The sequence below is a fragment of the Podarcis tiliguerta genome, assembly GCF_965153285.1.
Source record: "Podarcis tiliguerta genome assembly, chromosome: 2".
NCBI lineage: Eukaryota > Metazoa > Chordata > Lepidosauria > Squamata > Lacertidae > Podarcis > Podarcis tiliguerta.
In genome coordinates, this window is record NC_139535.1 from 47,662,612 (window position 1) to 47,679,044 (window position 16,433).

General features: G+C 40.5%; 1 protein-coding gene across 1 annotated transcript in view; it reads right to left on the reverse strand.

The window, feature by feature from the left end:
- SLC6A11 (solute carrier family 6 member 11) overlaps positions 1-15,398 on the reverse strand; it is a 96,203-nt gene extending 80,805 nt beyond the window's left edge. Inside the window, exons 1-5 of the mRNA XM_083429176.1 lie at positions 15,017-15,398; positions 14,430-14,662; positions 6,583-6,717; positions 5,635-5,775; positions 3,927-4,017 (exon numbers count right to left, since the gene is read on the reverse strand). Of these exons, the coding sequence (XP_083285302.1) occupies positions 3,927-4,017; positions 5,635-5,775; positions 6,583-6,717; positions 14,430-14,649 (587 nt within the window). The 5' untranslated portion in view covers positions 14,650-14,662; positions 15,017-15,398. The remainder of the gene's footprint in view (positions 1-3,926; positions 4,018-5,634; positions 5,776-6,582; positions 6,718-14,429; positions 14,663-15,016) is intronic.
- Positions 15,399-16,433: the final 1,035 nt, after the last annotated feature.

Here is a 16,433-nt window from a genome sequence, read left to right on the forward strand (position 1 = left end):
ACAGAGGCGTGGGGTTATTTTTTACATTTTGTGGCCTGCAAATTCAGACTGAGCTTTGCCACTTGCTTTCATTCCCTGTGCAACTAAGGGATCCCTAAAAATATACAGTTGTGCCTTGGTTTTCGAACAGCTTAGTTCTCGAACGTTTTGGCTCCCAAACGCCACAAACCTGGAAGTGACTGTTCCAGTTTGTGAACTATTTTTGGAAGCTGAACATCTGATAGGGCTTCTGATTGGCTACAGGAGTTTCCTGCAGCCAATCAGAAGCCGTGCTTTGGTTTCCGAATGTTTTTGAAGTTGAATGGACTTCCAGAACTGATTCTGTTTGACTTCCAAGGTACGACTGTAGTAGGTGTCCAGCTGTGTGCCTCTCAAATTCTCACAAGACATCAATGCCTGCCCAAATATGAGTACACAGACACACACACAATCATGCTGGCACCAGACACTCCCACATCATCTAGATATTCTCTCCCACAAGTGCCTACAACTAAAGATCTGAGTCAGTCAATAGGTAAATAGGACTCATACGTTCAACAACATTATTATATATTTTGCATTACAATATTCTATAAGATTATTTAAAAGCTACGGTATAGTTATAACAAAATATAGCTGCTTTGAACTATATGAGGAAAGGTGGGTATACATATTTAAATAACTGAAAGAATAAATCCCAGCTTTGCAACTTAACATAAAATGATGCCAGTTTCACTCCATAACAAACCTGCTGCCCCATACTATGTCACTTATACCTGTACTGGCTATGTGTAAAACCAGTATTATTTGTAGTGGACGATAAGAAAAACTTCGTTGATGCAAATATAGTACTGTATATTGTGATAGTGAATTACAGTATTCCTGAATGCACAAGGGGCACATTTCTTGATTTTCAAAACTCCATACTTTGCCAAAATTTAGCATTTGCCAACAGGACCTAAAGTTCTCATTCTTCTCTTTTGGATTTGTGCATTTGCTAAACTGTAATGTGGGTGGGCATATGAACAGAAATTTGGCTGTCTGCATATCACATAGTATGTTTATTTTAAACAAAACCTGAAATCATAGTAAACACAGCATACAATGTATCCTTAGTTCTTTCTTCACACTTTCAAGCCACGTGAACAATGGGAATAAGTTCATTTGAAAAGTGTAGATATAGAAAATATAACTCTAAGTGTTCAGTGGTATTCTTTCCTGCCATGTCAGAAAAAGCATTCCTCAGCACCCTCAGGCATCAAATATAGAAATATCATTGTGATATAAATATTATTCTGGAACTACATTGGCTCCCAGTACGTTTCCAAGCACAATTCAAAGTGTTGGTGCTGACCTTTAAAGCCCTAAACGGCCGCGGTCCTCTATACCTGAAGGAGCATCTCCACCCTCATTGTTCTGCCCGGATGCTGAGGTCCAGCTCCGAGGGCCTTCTGGCGGTTCCCTCACTGCAAGAGGCCAAGCTACAGGGAACCAGGCAGAGGGCCTTCTCGGTAGAGGCGCCCGCCCTGTGGAACGCCCTCCCATCAGATGTCAAAGCGATAAACAACTACCTGACATTCAGAAGACATCTGAAGGCAGCCCTGTTCAGGGAAGTTTTTAATATGTGACATTTTAGTGTATTTTTCATCTTTGTTGGAAGCCGCCCAGAGTGGCTGGGGAAACCCAGCCAGATGGGCGGGGTACAAATAATAAATTATTATTATTATTATTATTATTATTATTATTATTATTAACTCCTAAACATGCTCCAGGGAGCAACATATTTAACTAATTAGATCTAATGCAAATATGCACTCTTTCATCCCTGATAAATTTCTAGTTCTCCTCAAACTTTTCAAAATCCACTAATGCACGTATTAATATTCATTGCCACTGAATATGCTTCCATGCATTACAAATCCATCAGATGTCAAGATAGTGGTGAATGTTCAGTTCAACTCAGAAAACACTCCCCAACTTAAATGAACTCTGTCCTTTATTATAGTTAGTTAAACATCAAAATTATTTCTTTCTCTCTTGGTCAACTACCCGTTCAAAGAATATGTCTTAATAAGAGTAGTAGGCAATATATTTATTGGAAACTTATTAATAAAGGCAATCCTAAAGAATGTTTGCAAGTGACTACTGCAGAATTTTAGTAGAAATGCAGCATTTACACTTTTAAAAGGGAAGACTCGGGTTCCTCTCTGATCTCTCTCAGTGTGTGTGTGCGTGCAGCTGGCCTCTGAGCACATCTATACTCTACCACATGCTACTTTGTTAATTTTGTTGCTTTGAACGCTTATGCCTACAGAGCACAGCATGACTGATGGGGTTAAAAAACACAAGAGAACCTGCTCAACATTTGCTGAAATGAAAGCTTGGATTTCTCATCAATCATTTAAAAACAAGTCTTAGCGGCTTGTGCACACAAATTATTCCTCTTCCGAGGCACAGTTCTGCACCAAACAAATGCTTCAATGATTCAGTTTTTTCACAGGATAGTTATTTTGTACAAATAAATTGCCCAGATAGCAAGGAAATTGGCTTAGCATAAATTATTTTTTATTACTTAGAAATTGGTAAGTTCTCATTTACCAGAATCATTGCCCACACTCCTACTTGATTAATATTAGGATTCTAGGAAACTCCCAGATGCATGTGGCCTTGTCCAATGATGCACAATCAGCATTCTATTATCACAACGTAACATCTCTGTTTCCGCACACCCCCAAAATCTGCTTTGGAGGGTACCTGGACCCTCTGCAGCAAGGGAGAAAAGGCAAGTTTCATTGCATAAGCAGAAGTCTGTTGTTATGTAAATGGAGCAAGAGTGGTGGATACAATTCATGGTTAAGAGAGTTCTTATCAGGTCGCAGCTATTCAGGTGAACAATGCAACATCTCAGAAGCACCAGTGAAATCAATCCATTTTCCAGGTTCAGCAACGGATGATGTTGAGTTATGCAAGTTTTTAAAAAAAAAAAATACAGGAAAAAATAGTAATTTGGGGGGAAACAATAGACTGCTTTGCCTGCCCAAAGATGACCAGGCACAAGCTCCCCGGTTATGTACAGTTATGGCAGAAAGGGATAGAGGAACTCCACTCAACACATTTGACCATGCAAATTTTGTGTCTCTGCATTTTAGATGCAATTACTCCCTACAAAATCTGTAGCAGCAGATGGTCAGAAGTATAAACACACATAAAGAGAACTCCTGTGCTTCCTTCTCCTAATGCTTAAAAATGCTGGGAAAAATTCACTAGATATTTTTGTGAACATTTTTCAGCCAGCATAGATAGCAAAGAAAAACATAACCAAAGAAAAAGTGAAGCACTGGGACCAAAACAAGCAAAGGAACACTCTCCCCCACCAAGTAATCATCACCACAATGAGAACACAGCTGAAATATAACCTTAGCCAAAAACCAAACTAAGGGCAATACATTTCCTAAACATCAGGAAATGCTCAGATAAGGTATTATGTATGATATGCCACCTCCTACGCATTGATAATATTTGGCTGAGATTAGCAGTCCCTTCCAACAGAAATCTAAGTTTCAGGGCCACCTCAGGAAAGTCTTGCAACAAACTCTTACAGATAATATTCCAAGGAAAACATTCCCATCCTCTCAACACACATGCATACACAAAAGACATGCATACATCATGTGCAGAACAAAGTTTGATTTTAATGAGATGTGCTTTCAAGTAAATGTGTCTGGATTGCACATATTCATTCCCAAAGAAAATATATATTTTTATTTCCTATTATTATGGAAGAGTTCTTGGTGTCACCTATGTGAATTTTATGTAAAAACAGTTTGCTGCTGAAATTCTCACGTTGCCATAAGCTTACATTTAGCTATTATTGTTTGCTCCACACCTTTCATTTGAAGAGAGTAAATATTGTAATTAGTTTAGATTAAAAGTTTAGTTATACTTACTCCCAAAATTCCATGACTGGAGAAGTAGCATTCTGCAAATATTGTTGGGAACAGTTGCTCATATTAATTTTTTGAAATTCTACACAGTGTTCTGTAAAAGAATAAAAATAATAATGCTGTGGTTTTAAAACTTTCAAGTTCACTTTGAATATGTTAAGATCATGGCCACAGAGATCTGAAAACAAGATTCAGTCACATGCTTTGATTACTAATTCATACTGGTTGTCCTCAGAAAGGTGTTCACTAGCTGCTTTTGGTTTGTCCTGTTACAACTGCAACAGCCAGACCAGTTGGAGGCAGCAGAAATAGGATAATTTCCTCTGATTGCTAGGGAGTTTAATCATGCATTGTGCTTGATTCAGTTGACCGCAGTTCAATTCCTAATGCCTATCACTGGCTCGGGAATCTCTTTCTACCAGCAGGAAGGTGGACTTAATATGGCAAGTGGCAAAGCTACCATTTGGCACACTGTTATCTCTGGCATGAGAGAAATGGTAGAAAGAGATCAAAGCAGTTCTCCATTATTGAGTTGACACTTACTATTTGGACAGCATTGAATATTGGCTAGGCTTTCCTAAACAGATGCCAAAAAGGACACTGAAGCACTATCATTTCTGATGGACTTGATGCTAGACTTTTAATTTACCTAAACATCAATAGATTCAAGTAAGAGTCCCAAGCTGTTAAAATGAATAAAAGAATGAGGATGAAAGAGTACAATTCTCAATAAAAATTATATTAGATGAGGTGAGGAATATGAAAAGAAAACCCTTACCATTTAAGAATTTATTATTTCCCTTTGAAGTGTAAGGAACTAATTCAATGTCCCCTTATACATCACCAAATAAAAGAGGTTATTGGTTTGTAGTTTATACTACATGTAAACTCATAAGAGAATTAATATTTGCCAAAGGTTAGTGTGAGGGGCTTTCCACTGGACTCAACAAAAAGAACCCTCAAAAATTTCAAGAGGTAAGACTGGAAGTGTAAACAGATTGGCAACCCTTCCAACACCTTTTGTTTTAGTGCACACATGTAACCCTTTCTGAATCTCTGCCTCCATATTTTCACACTTGCACACACTTTTCATTACAATGTTTAATGATTCACAATAGTATGCAAATGTGTCCATCTGTTGATGGAAAGCTGTTTGATCCAGCAGATAGCTGTGTGAATCAAAAAAATGTAAACTGTTTTGTCTTCAGGTTTACAGTGAGCTCAGATGTAAGTTTTTAAAATAAATAAAATAAAATAGTAATAATAATAATAATATACTAAATTCCATTACATAAGAGGTAAAAAAAACCCTACATATACCGTACTTTCTCTATGCAAAGTTTGCATAGTTTTGCAAGTTTGCAAAGTTTTAATAAACAGTTAAGGAACATATTGTACCATCACTTTTCAAACCAGTATGTTTTAGAAGGGAAGATTTTCAAAAATAATACATGCTGTTTAATCCAGACTGTTTAATTCATGAAGCAAAATGATGTATGGGGGAAGATTTGAAGGCATTACTTTTATTATTGGAATAATCAACATTAATTATTAGGATTCATCCCTTTATCCCTTTGCATCATGTGTTGCAAATCTGAATTACGCTAATTTTCACCATTATCTTGTTTGGCCCCATAATCATTTAAATATTAAATCACTCTGCTGCTCTTTTAACATATTCATACAAATTGTATGTTCATTGTGCCCATACCTGTATTCCATTCATGCCCACATGTTGCCCAGGGGAGCTCCGTTGTAAAGCAGTTAAACAAATAGAAGATGGCCCATGCTAAAATGATGATGTAGTAAACATTCAAATGTGCCTCAATAACCTGGGTAGCATATCCGATACCTGCAAAGTACAAATACAGGAACTTGTTTAAGCATTGTTAAAGGAACAGGGAACGAGAGTCAGAAAGCAGTTTTTGTTCAGATTCTAAGATTGTCACTTGTTACAAAGAAAATCCTGAATATATAAATGTAAGGGCTGTAAGAAAAGAACTGGTCATGGGGGGGAGCAGTCTTTGAATATGTGTGACAAACTGGATTGTGTAATGAAATAAGGCCAAGGCTGAGAACAGCAGGGCTATGCAATGGGTTCAAATGTAGATAAAGCATGTTAAAGTGTTGGGGAAATGATTTTAGAGGTTCTATTTCAATGTATAGAGAAGAGGAAACATTCTAAGTTTACAACAAAGCATTTAACATACAACTTTAACCTAAATTCTCCAGATATTTTGCATACATTATCTGGCTAATGGCTACCTGTAAGGTGATGTGGTATCATTAACTTTTGTGCTGTATCATTATCCCCATACTATAGACTGGGTGGGATAAAGCTAGGATTAAGAAAGTGGCTTGCCTAAGGTTATTCAATGAGTTCATGGTTAAAGTGGATTTGAACTGAGGATTCCTGAGTTTACTGGTCCTCTGATGTGCTGCACTGGTCAGGACTTGCTAACTAAGTTCCGAAAGCATCAGTAAAAAAGGTGTGTAGAATGGCGGGTGCAATGTTTTTGTTTTTGAAGGAAGCAGTAAAAAATATGTTTGCTCCATTTGTAAGATATTTCCAAAACTCATGAATGTTTTGTGTGTTCACATGCATAGATAGACGCATACATGTTTATATATGGGAAACAAGAGAGAATTTGACATGTACCTTCAAATAGTGGACAAACTTTCCTCCAACATGTAATGCCTCCTTCGCTAGTAAACTGTCCCAAGGCAGTTTCCAGGAAAAACACTGGTATTCCACAGCAAATAAAGAAAATCACATAGGGTATGAGAAAAGCACCTAAAAGCAAGGATTGGATATGTATTATTTAGTTTGATCCAGGTCCTTAAAGATAAGTAATAAGTTTATTTCATGCACAAATTATTTATACAAGACTACCGTACATAACATCACTTTATTGTTTTATCTCAAACAACACTGGGCTCATCCACTCTTGAACTTGTGCCATGCCTAGAAAGTGTGGGTCTGAGTGGTTTTTCCCGTTGCCCTGCTCCTTCCCAATGGAAAAACCTCTCTATAGTGATAGATTGGAACAAATGGCAATCCGGGAGAAACCTTAATTAATTGCCATTTACTTTGAGTGCTGAAGAGCAGTTTCCTCTGGGGGAAAGGCAACAGGACAACAGGAATTATGGGTGAGCCCCTGTCTTGAATGTAGTATCGCTGATAGCAAAGGAATATTCATGCGGGTAAAGATGCATAGCTCTGGCCCCCGAGTTTTCAAAATTGATTTTTAAATGCCAACAATTTGCTATACCAACAAGCTTAATATTATCCAATACATATTTCAGGCTGATTTTTACTTACACTTGAGTCGCAGATCTAACATACTCTGGGACATGTACCCATGGTCTCTAAAAAGTTATTATAAATATGACCTATAATAATTTTGTGCATGTGAGAATTAAACCCACTCACAAAGCAAAAGCATTCACACACTATGGATAAGAAACTACTATAGTATCGATATTCACAACCAGAAATATCAATGGAACTGACGATCCCAGTTAAATGCTTAAATGTTATTGACTTGGGCCTGGTGTAGAGCACACAGTGCTAATGATGCAGTTAGGCAATCATAGATCCTGGACTTGATTGGGTGGGGGAGGTTGGGGGTGACTTCTTTAGATGGCTTTCTGTCTTCCTTCACTTACTTCAAAATGCAGTAAGCCAGCCCTGCTGAGTTTGGGGGCCCTTGACTTCTGTCCCAAACCCCTGACTTGATGACACCACTGTACAACACTTATGCCATTGGGATGTGACTCAAAATGACCTCCCTGTGGCAAGATACCTGCCAGGCCAAAGACATTTAGAAGCACTTACTGCATGGATTCTCAACCCGTCATGTGTTAAGCCTCCACAAACCCTTCAGTCATCACAAGGAATGTAGAAAGTGGGCAAGGAGACCCAAATCATTAACCCAACACATTTCATAAGTGTTCCTATTGTGGGTCAAGCATTAACCGGTCACCATATGGACTATATCTGCTGTAGCACCCCAATGGCAAATGTAACAAGAGAAGATACTTGAACAGTAGAGAAAATGTGTAGCATGGAAAATCTAACTAGTAAATGTATAACTTTTATTGTCTGGTTACATTGTATTGCACTTTGAATTACTTCGTTTTTTGCTTTTTATGCATTGCTTTTTACTATTGCAGGCGTACCTCAGAAGTTGAACAGAATCTGTTCCGGAAGTCCGTTTGACTTCTGAAATGTTTGACTTCCAAAGCGCGGCTTCTACAGCCAATTGGAAGCCGTGGAAGCCCCGTTGGAAGTTTGGCTTCCAAAAGAACAATCACTTCCAGTTTTCAATTGTTCAGGAGCCGGAATGTTCAACTCCCAAGGTGTTTGGGAGCCGAAGTATGACTGTATTTGTAAATTGCTTAGAGAAACTTGTGTAAAGGGACTAATTACCTAAACAAATGATACTAATAATAGTTCCAATTGCATAGTTCTAAGCTATTTTAACTTTAATTTGTCTATACTTTTAAAGTAACTAAACTTAACTTGTATTGCCGTCCATTCATGCAGCACACCAAAGCATATACTATGCTATTACTTAGCCCTGAAAATATAGCAGGTTTCCTTAAATAAGTTTGCAAACAAAATTATTTTATTTGGGTAGTAAATATGACCACATATGACATTCACTAAAAAGGGGGGGGGGGTTACCCAACAGTGAAAGCTGAATATTTTTCATGTGCCATTAAGCAGTTTGGTAAAGTTTAGAAAATATTGCTGGATTGGTTCTAGAGAGCAAGTGGCATGCAGAAATTTTAAGAAACTGAATCTTCTTCCAATACAGTTTCACCTTTGATACACCAGTGGACCTTAGTGACTGAAGCATTCTAATAATAATTTAATACATTAAGCAATTATATTCTTAGTACACCTACTTGAGAAAAATGCAACAGCATTTCAACAAACACTTAATTTTTCAAGTCTTCCAAGGACAGCACAATCACACATAGAAATCTTTATTCCGGAACACCTTCAATTCTTGGTTTTCTTTTTGCAAGTAAATTACATTGGCCATTTGCTGAAACCTATTGTTTCAAGCCTTTTCAGAATACAGAATTCTGGTGCTTTTCTAGATGAAAAAAAAACCTATGCAACTCCATTATGAAAGTTAAAGAGACAAATACAGTGGTACCACTGGTTACATACTTAATTCGTTCCAGAGGTCCGTTCTTAACCTGAAACTGTTCTTAACATGAAGCACCACTTTAGCTAATGGGGCCTCCCGCTATCGCCGTGCCACAATTTCTGTTCTCATCCTGAAGCAAAGTTCTTAACCCAAGGTACTATTTCTGTAACCTGAAGTGTATGTAACCTGAGGTACCACTGTAAAGGGATAGTGAGTCTAAGTAACTAACTAACTAACTAACTGAAGAAGAAGAAGAAGAGTTTGGATTTGATATCCTGCCTTTCACTCCCTTTAAGGAGTCTCAAAGCAGCTAACATTCTCCTTTCCCTTCCTCCCCCAGAACAAACACTCTGTGAGGTGAGTGGGGCTGAGAGACTTCAAAGAAGTGTGACTAGCCCAAGGTCACCCAGCAGCTGCATGTGGAGGAGCGGAGACGCGAACCCGGTTCCCCAGATTACGAGACTACTGCTCTTAACCACTACACCACACTGGCTCTCAACTGCTGGCAAAAGAATCCTATAAGTATAGTTCTGCTACCAGGATGTTCACACCAGCTCGAGAAGGGAGGTGACTGACTTTCACAAATCTCTCATTCTCTCTCTAACCCCTTGAAAATCTGCTCTATCTCCATTGACTGAACCATGACATTCACATAGCCAGTGCTTTCCAATGCTGTCGCAGTACATAAATGTAGATCCAAAGCACAAATCCATTGTAATTTATTTTATTTTTATTTGGGTACACTGTACTCTGGGTACACTGTGGGGTTTTTTGGTAGCTTTTGTCATCAGGCTTTGTAAAAATTATGAAGATCCATGAGGGTCCCTTGTGGATCAATGCTTCTGTAGTGCTAGAAAACATCTGCTCTGTGATTTTAACTGTGCAGTCTACCACTGCAAGCTTTAATTTTGTGGTTGTAGAGGATGCATAAAATCATGCAAATTCAAGGTCTGTTTTAGTTCTACTGGATCAGACTTTTGCCTAGACCCCTTATAAAAGCAAGGACTTGTGTTCATGAGTGTCTGTCTGTCGAGGAGCAAGGAAGAGAGACACTGACCTGGGGAAGTGGGGAGGAAAGCAACCAAAGTAGTGGTGTCAGAGTAATCTCTCAGAATTCCAAAAGGCCAGAAAGGATGGCAACCCTTGCTGCTTACCCAGAAATAAGACCCACTGAACTCAGTACGACTTACTTTTGAGTACAGATATACAGTGGTAGCTTGGGTTACATATGCTTCAGGTTACATACGTTTCAGGTTACAGACTCCGCTAACCCAGAAATAGTGCTTCAGGTTAAGAACTTTGCTTCAGGATGAGAACAGAAATTGTGCTCTGGCAGCGAGGCAGCAGCAGGAGGCCGCATTAGCTAAAGTGGTGCTTCAGGTTAAGAACAGTTTCAGGTTAAGTACGGACCTCCGGAACGAATTAAGTACTTAACCCGAGGTACCACTGTATAGGATTGAAGTGTTTGGCCTTTATATAAAAAAAGCAAACAAACCTGTCTCTATGTCAAAAACAAGCATCAATTCTCAAAACACCTAAGCAAAAGCTATACATTTCCTACACCACCAATCATCAATGTATCATCAATGTGCATGCTCTAATATGCATGTGAACATGAAAAGATAGATGATACTGTTCATTTTAGCACTCAACACTCATACCACACAAATTAATGATTTATGTAGAAACTGGTTCACTGGCATCTCCTAGATAAAATCCTAAATCCTCAAACCGCATTTTGCCCCATTTGATTCTGTGATTTGAACAATGATCAATTTGTTTCTTTTAAGTGTAAATGCAAATCTAACCATGGGCAGAATTAAATTGAATAGCTGTGCTAGCAGAAGTCTCACTAGCACAATGGGGCTTCCCCCCTTTCCTCCGCCTGTGCCCCCCCCTCAAGTCTGGGGGTACTGGGATAATCCCCATGTCATCATGTGGGGCAAGGAAAAGGAAGATCATTCCATCTGTGCTGATGGAAAGATCATAATAGTGCAATGTTGACTTTGTCCCATGGTCTCTAATATCTCAACTAAATTTAACATGGAAGAAGTGAAGTTCTGAGTCAGTATTGCACTAACCACTGAAAAGCAGTACTTAGACCCTCAAAATAATAATAATAATGAGCTTCTGTGTTCCTATGTAACATATTTCTTATTTTGCCCTGACGAACGTATACCTTGAAGTAGGAAATTTGCTTGATCATATGGCATAAAAATGACACCCCCAGCTTTGTCAACATCATGTAACAAAAACAGCATGAGGAATTGACTAACACTAACCAAGAAGAGTCATTGTTAATACAGAAGAGCTTGTTTTTCTGCCACTGTGTAGCAACAGACGACAATAAAGAAAAGCAAGTAAACCTACACACTGTGCTTTTAAGAGACGTAGCAAACCAAATGGGCCAAATTCATGATGGTGCTTCGCAGTACAGAAACACAAAATATTTTGGCCCTGAACTGTTGGCAGAGAAACAAGAAATAAAGATTCACACTTTCCGTGCTGCTTTGTAGACAGGCTACCCAACACAGTTTCCCTCATGTTGTTTAACGAACACAATCCCCATCTCTTTTGGCAGTGTTTGAACCTTTGCAGTATACTTGTTTACAAATGCCTTAGGTCAGGATAGAACTAGGCATTGTAAGTGTACTCAATAGGTTGAGCACACATCATAGTCCCTCCCACCGCTGCCAGCACCTCTACTTTTCCACGTTTGAAGAGCATCACCTCTATGCCAAAGCATAACCTACTAGCCATATAGTATGGGAGGTTACTCTTCAATGGACAATCCAAATCTCCCCCTGACCCACATGGAACTGGTTGCACAATTGCTTAGATTCTGGTCTTAAAGCTTATCTGTAGATAAATTACTCTCATATTCAATGGCCTTAGTCCCAAAAGTGTGCTTAGAATTGTAGCCTTATAACTTTAAGGGAAGTGGAACTGTGTATAGCAAACTAGTGTCCATGGACCACCAGTGATCCACAAGTTTCATTCATGTGATCCACAACATGTCTCTGAATTTGTAGATGAAGATGGAAGGTAGCATATCCATCATTTTTAATATCTATGCTGATTATTAACTGTACTTTTCTTGTTTTATTTCTTCTATTGTACTTTATTGTATTGCAATTTGAATTCTGTGAAATTACAGTTGCTAAAAGAGGCAGAAAAATCATTAGGCGGTACACCAAAAATATAAGCAATGTCCAAATGGCCCTGGGGGGGGGGGGGGTTGGGAACCACTAGAGCAGGGGGTTCCAAAATTGAGGTTCATGGACAATCAGAAGTCCATGAACTTCATTAAGGTGATACACGGTGCCTCTGCATTAAGTATTAATTTACCTTTTAAACTGTATTTTATTGCTTCTTTTATATCTTATATTGTATTTATTGTATTGCAATTTCAGTTCAATGAAAATCAATCAGCATCTAGCTCAGTGCATTATAATTGCTACAACTGTCAGGAGCTTCAGCAATTTTCAAGTGGTTAATGATGGGGGCAGGGCAGGGGAGTTAGGGAACCAGTAGTCTAGAGAATGCATTTTCTTATCATTGATCATATGTGCATATAGGCATATATGTTTCTTGCATGGTATAGTTACTATTATGAATGTGATCCATATACCTAGAATAGATAATATCTAGAATATTTTGTCATTTAATAATCTAAGGATAATACCTAATCCAAATTACATTTCATCCTGCCTCACAATATCACAGTACTGTACTGAATACTGTTTAGAGTTTGCTGTAACAGTATGTCCCTTCACCCTCCACCCTCTTTTCCTTTGAAAACATTGATCTTATTTGCCTCCTTGTGCTATTACAGAGCAGAAGTTCATCAAGTTTAGCATTCAGGACAGGATCCAAAGAACCATGCTACTAGCTCTACTCATCCCAAGCATCCTTAACTTGTGGTTCTCAAGAATCAGTCACCTCTCCCCCAAACACACACAGAGTAATGAAACATAGCAAAATACTATTGAAACACTTTCAAAAGCAGCATTTACTGTGGCATGACTTTAAGAATTACTGTCCAAATGTTTAAAAAGCGGAAAATTCAATCGATCCTCAGATATATTAACACCTGTTTACAATGAGCAAAGCAAAATAGAACTATCCATTCCATGTTGACTGTCCCAAGAACAGCATTCAGAGGTTCTTTCTGACACAGAGAATTGATGGTCTTATAAAAGCACATCACTGTGTGTTGAATTGTGGTTGATGGTTATATTTCTGAATACTAACATAGCTAGTAGCCAATGGCAGACCTTAAAATCACTTTTAGAAGCTATTTAAAGCCGGTGGTCATCACAGAGCTCCATGGCAATACAAATGAAGTCTACCTAATTTGTAAAAAACAAAAACTTGAGGCTGCTTTGCCAACACCATACCAAGACAGCATTGAACTCCATCTGAATAAGTATGCTTAAGGTTGCACTGTGAGCATAACTTCAGTATGCAACATAAAATCTCTATAACTGTATAGAGTATAGTATATGTGACAGTATAACCGGTAATACTTTCCAAAGTTATATTAACAAAAAGTCTAGTGGCACCTTAAAGACTAGCAAATATATGTGCATGCACACACACAAACACACAAATATATAACAGTTTCTTTCTTCACTGTCCGCCATGCAGTTAAAGAAGTGTGTTGCTGCCTATAAAAGATCTTGCACAATGCACATGTTATTTGGGTGCTTCTAGATGGGGGCTTAATTTGGAAATAGGCCATTGAGATTTGCAGATAGAATGTTAGCAACAAGTGTGTTGTTGTTAACATCGGATATCCCTTAGAAATTGTACATCTGGATTAAATGTGCAAAATATACAGTCTGACATTTTGAACCAAACAACATGTGAATGCTGCTAAATACCTGCATGTCTGAGGAACTCTAACCCCACAATAAACACCCATGTGGTAGCATTGTTTTGCTAGGAGACATTTAACATGGATTTTGTCTAAATATTCACCAGCGACAAGCTTTAGGAAAAGAAACCTTCTGCCTGAGAACCAAAACTGATATTTGTCATTAAAGTTTTTTTAAAAAACAACAACACCAACACTTTCAAAGGGTTCAAAGGGGTTGCATGGTGTGTTTTCAATTCAGTCTAGCCAACAAACCTGTCCTTTTATCAACATCACTCTACACAGTCATTACATTAATCTAAATTCCATACTGCAGGTGGAGCATTTTACATGCCATGCTCACACCTGCCTGAATGCTAGCATACACTGAGAAAACCTCTTTTTCCTGACATTAAGCACACAGACCTTTCGGCGATTCCCTAGGGCATGAAAGCTATGCATTTACACATGATGCCATCTTACCTCCTCCATTTTTGTAGCAGAGATACGGGAATCGCCACACGTTTCCCAGCCCAATAATCTCCCCGGCCACAGAAAGCACAAATTCAACCTTATTGTTCCAGTGGCCTCTTTCATGCACTTTCTTATCGTTGCTGTGGACCAAGTTGGTACTTGAGGCTTCGGGGTCCAGAGCATCCTCTGGCTTGCCATTAATTATAGGAATAGTCTTTTCAGCTGTCATGACTCTTTCCAGCCTGAAGGAGAAGGAGAAAAGGGAGGGGAGATAGTAAGGAAGGTTTGGGTGTTGAGACATCCCTTTCTACTTGGTCAACACACCGTTTGCTTTGCATCTCCCCTGTTTCACAAAAGCCTAAAAAAAAAAAAGCGCAGGAGATGCAAAACTTTGCCAGATCCCTGCTGCTGCTGCTGGGTTTATTTAGCGCGATAAATACAAACGGAGACAAGGAGCGTTGCGCTCCCTTTTCCCACAATCCCTCCCCTGACCAAATGCAGCAGCCTTGCAAACCTGCCATGCATCCCTGGGGCTGTCCTGCATCTTCCTAGGGTGAACGTAACGCGTGGGGAGGAGGCCGGATTCTTCGACTCACCCAGGACTCTGCCTGTGCTGTTGGGAGAGGGAAGAGGTTGGTGCCGGGCTCGACGCTGAACCTTCGGGCTGCGTCCCTCTTCGTCCTGTTGCGCCGTCAAACTGGGCAGAGGCGGCCCGCGGCGAGGCAGGCGTCCGCGGCGGAGGCGGCAACCGGGGCTGAGGAGGAAAGGCTCGTGATAGGCAGGGACGTCTGGTCTTCTCCCTGGCCGCTGTCGCTGCCTGGGAAAGGCTGGGGTGCTCCTGGGCTGGCCACGCTGCTGAGGGGAAATTTGCAACTGCTCGGCGGCGCTCGCGGAGGGAAACGCACAACACCCGCCCCCTCCACCCACCTCAGTCTGTCCCACCAGCTCTCCCGCCTCCCCTCCTCCTCCCCGCTACGCTGCCAGCAGAACAGCACAAGCCCGCGCTCCACCTCCTCATAAACGACGACAAATATATATATGTCTATTCCCACCCGCCCCTCCACCTCCCATATCCTCCCCCCTCCCCGTTCCCGCCTTTAGGACATCTACGAGCTGAAGGAAGCAAGGGGCGGGGAGGCCAAGAGCTACTAGCCTTGGCCACATGGACGCGGGAAGCTGAAGCAAGCTAGCCCAGGGCGCCATGCGGCTGAGGGAGAAAACGAAGTCGTGGCTAAAATGCAGGCGAAGCTGGGCTGAGGGGCGAATGAGACAAAAAAAGGGGGGGCGGGAGAAGAAGCCAGATGCCACCCGCGTAAGACACTGTGTGTGAAATGTTCCATGAGATTGCAATGGCCTAAAACGAGGGGCAACAATGTCATTAGCTTCGCCTTTGGGGCATCCTCAGCATTAGCAGAGCAACCGGTGTTTGCCAGGGATGTGCACGCGGCTAGCCATAGTTCGCCGCTGAGCAGAGGCGCCAACTTGCACACCAGATTGCGGGGTCCCAGCATCATGTGCGTGTGTGACGTCACATGGGCAACACGCATCATGCACCTGTGATGTGACCCACACAACGCGCTCAGCCTCCGCCTGACCTGGCCCACTGCCGCTGCCACACACCCACACACCTGCAAGTGTGCAGGCTGCCTCAGCCCACTGCCTCCTGCCAACTTACCATCCTGCACTTCCAGAAGTGAAGCCCGGCTTCCTGAAGTATGTCTGCAGCAGCAGTGGACCTCAGTGGAGGCCTTGAGGTGACAGAGGCCTTGGCCTCATTGTGGTGGTGAGCCAGCAAAGGTAAGGTTTCCAACAACTGGGGTTCAGAAGCATTGTTGCCTTAAACTGTGGAAGAAGAACATGGCCGCCATGGCTGATAGCCATCGATAGTCCTCTTCTTCATTAATTGGTCTAATCTTGTTTAAAAGCCATCCAAGTTGGTAGCCGTTGCTGCTTCCTCTGGAGCAAGTTCTACAGAGCTCCTTAAATATTTTATTTGGGGGATCTGAAGACCCC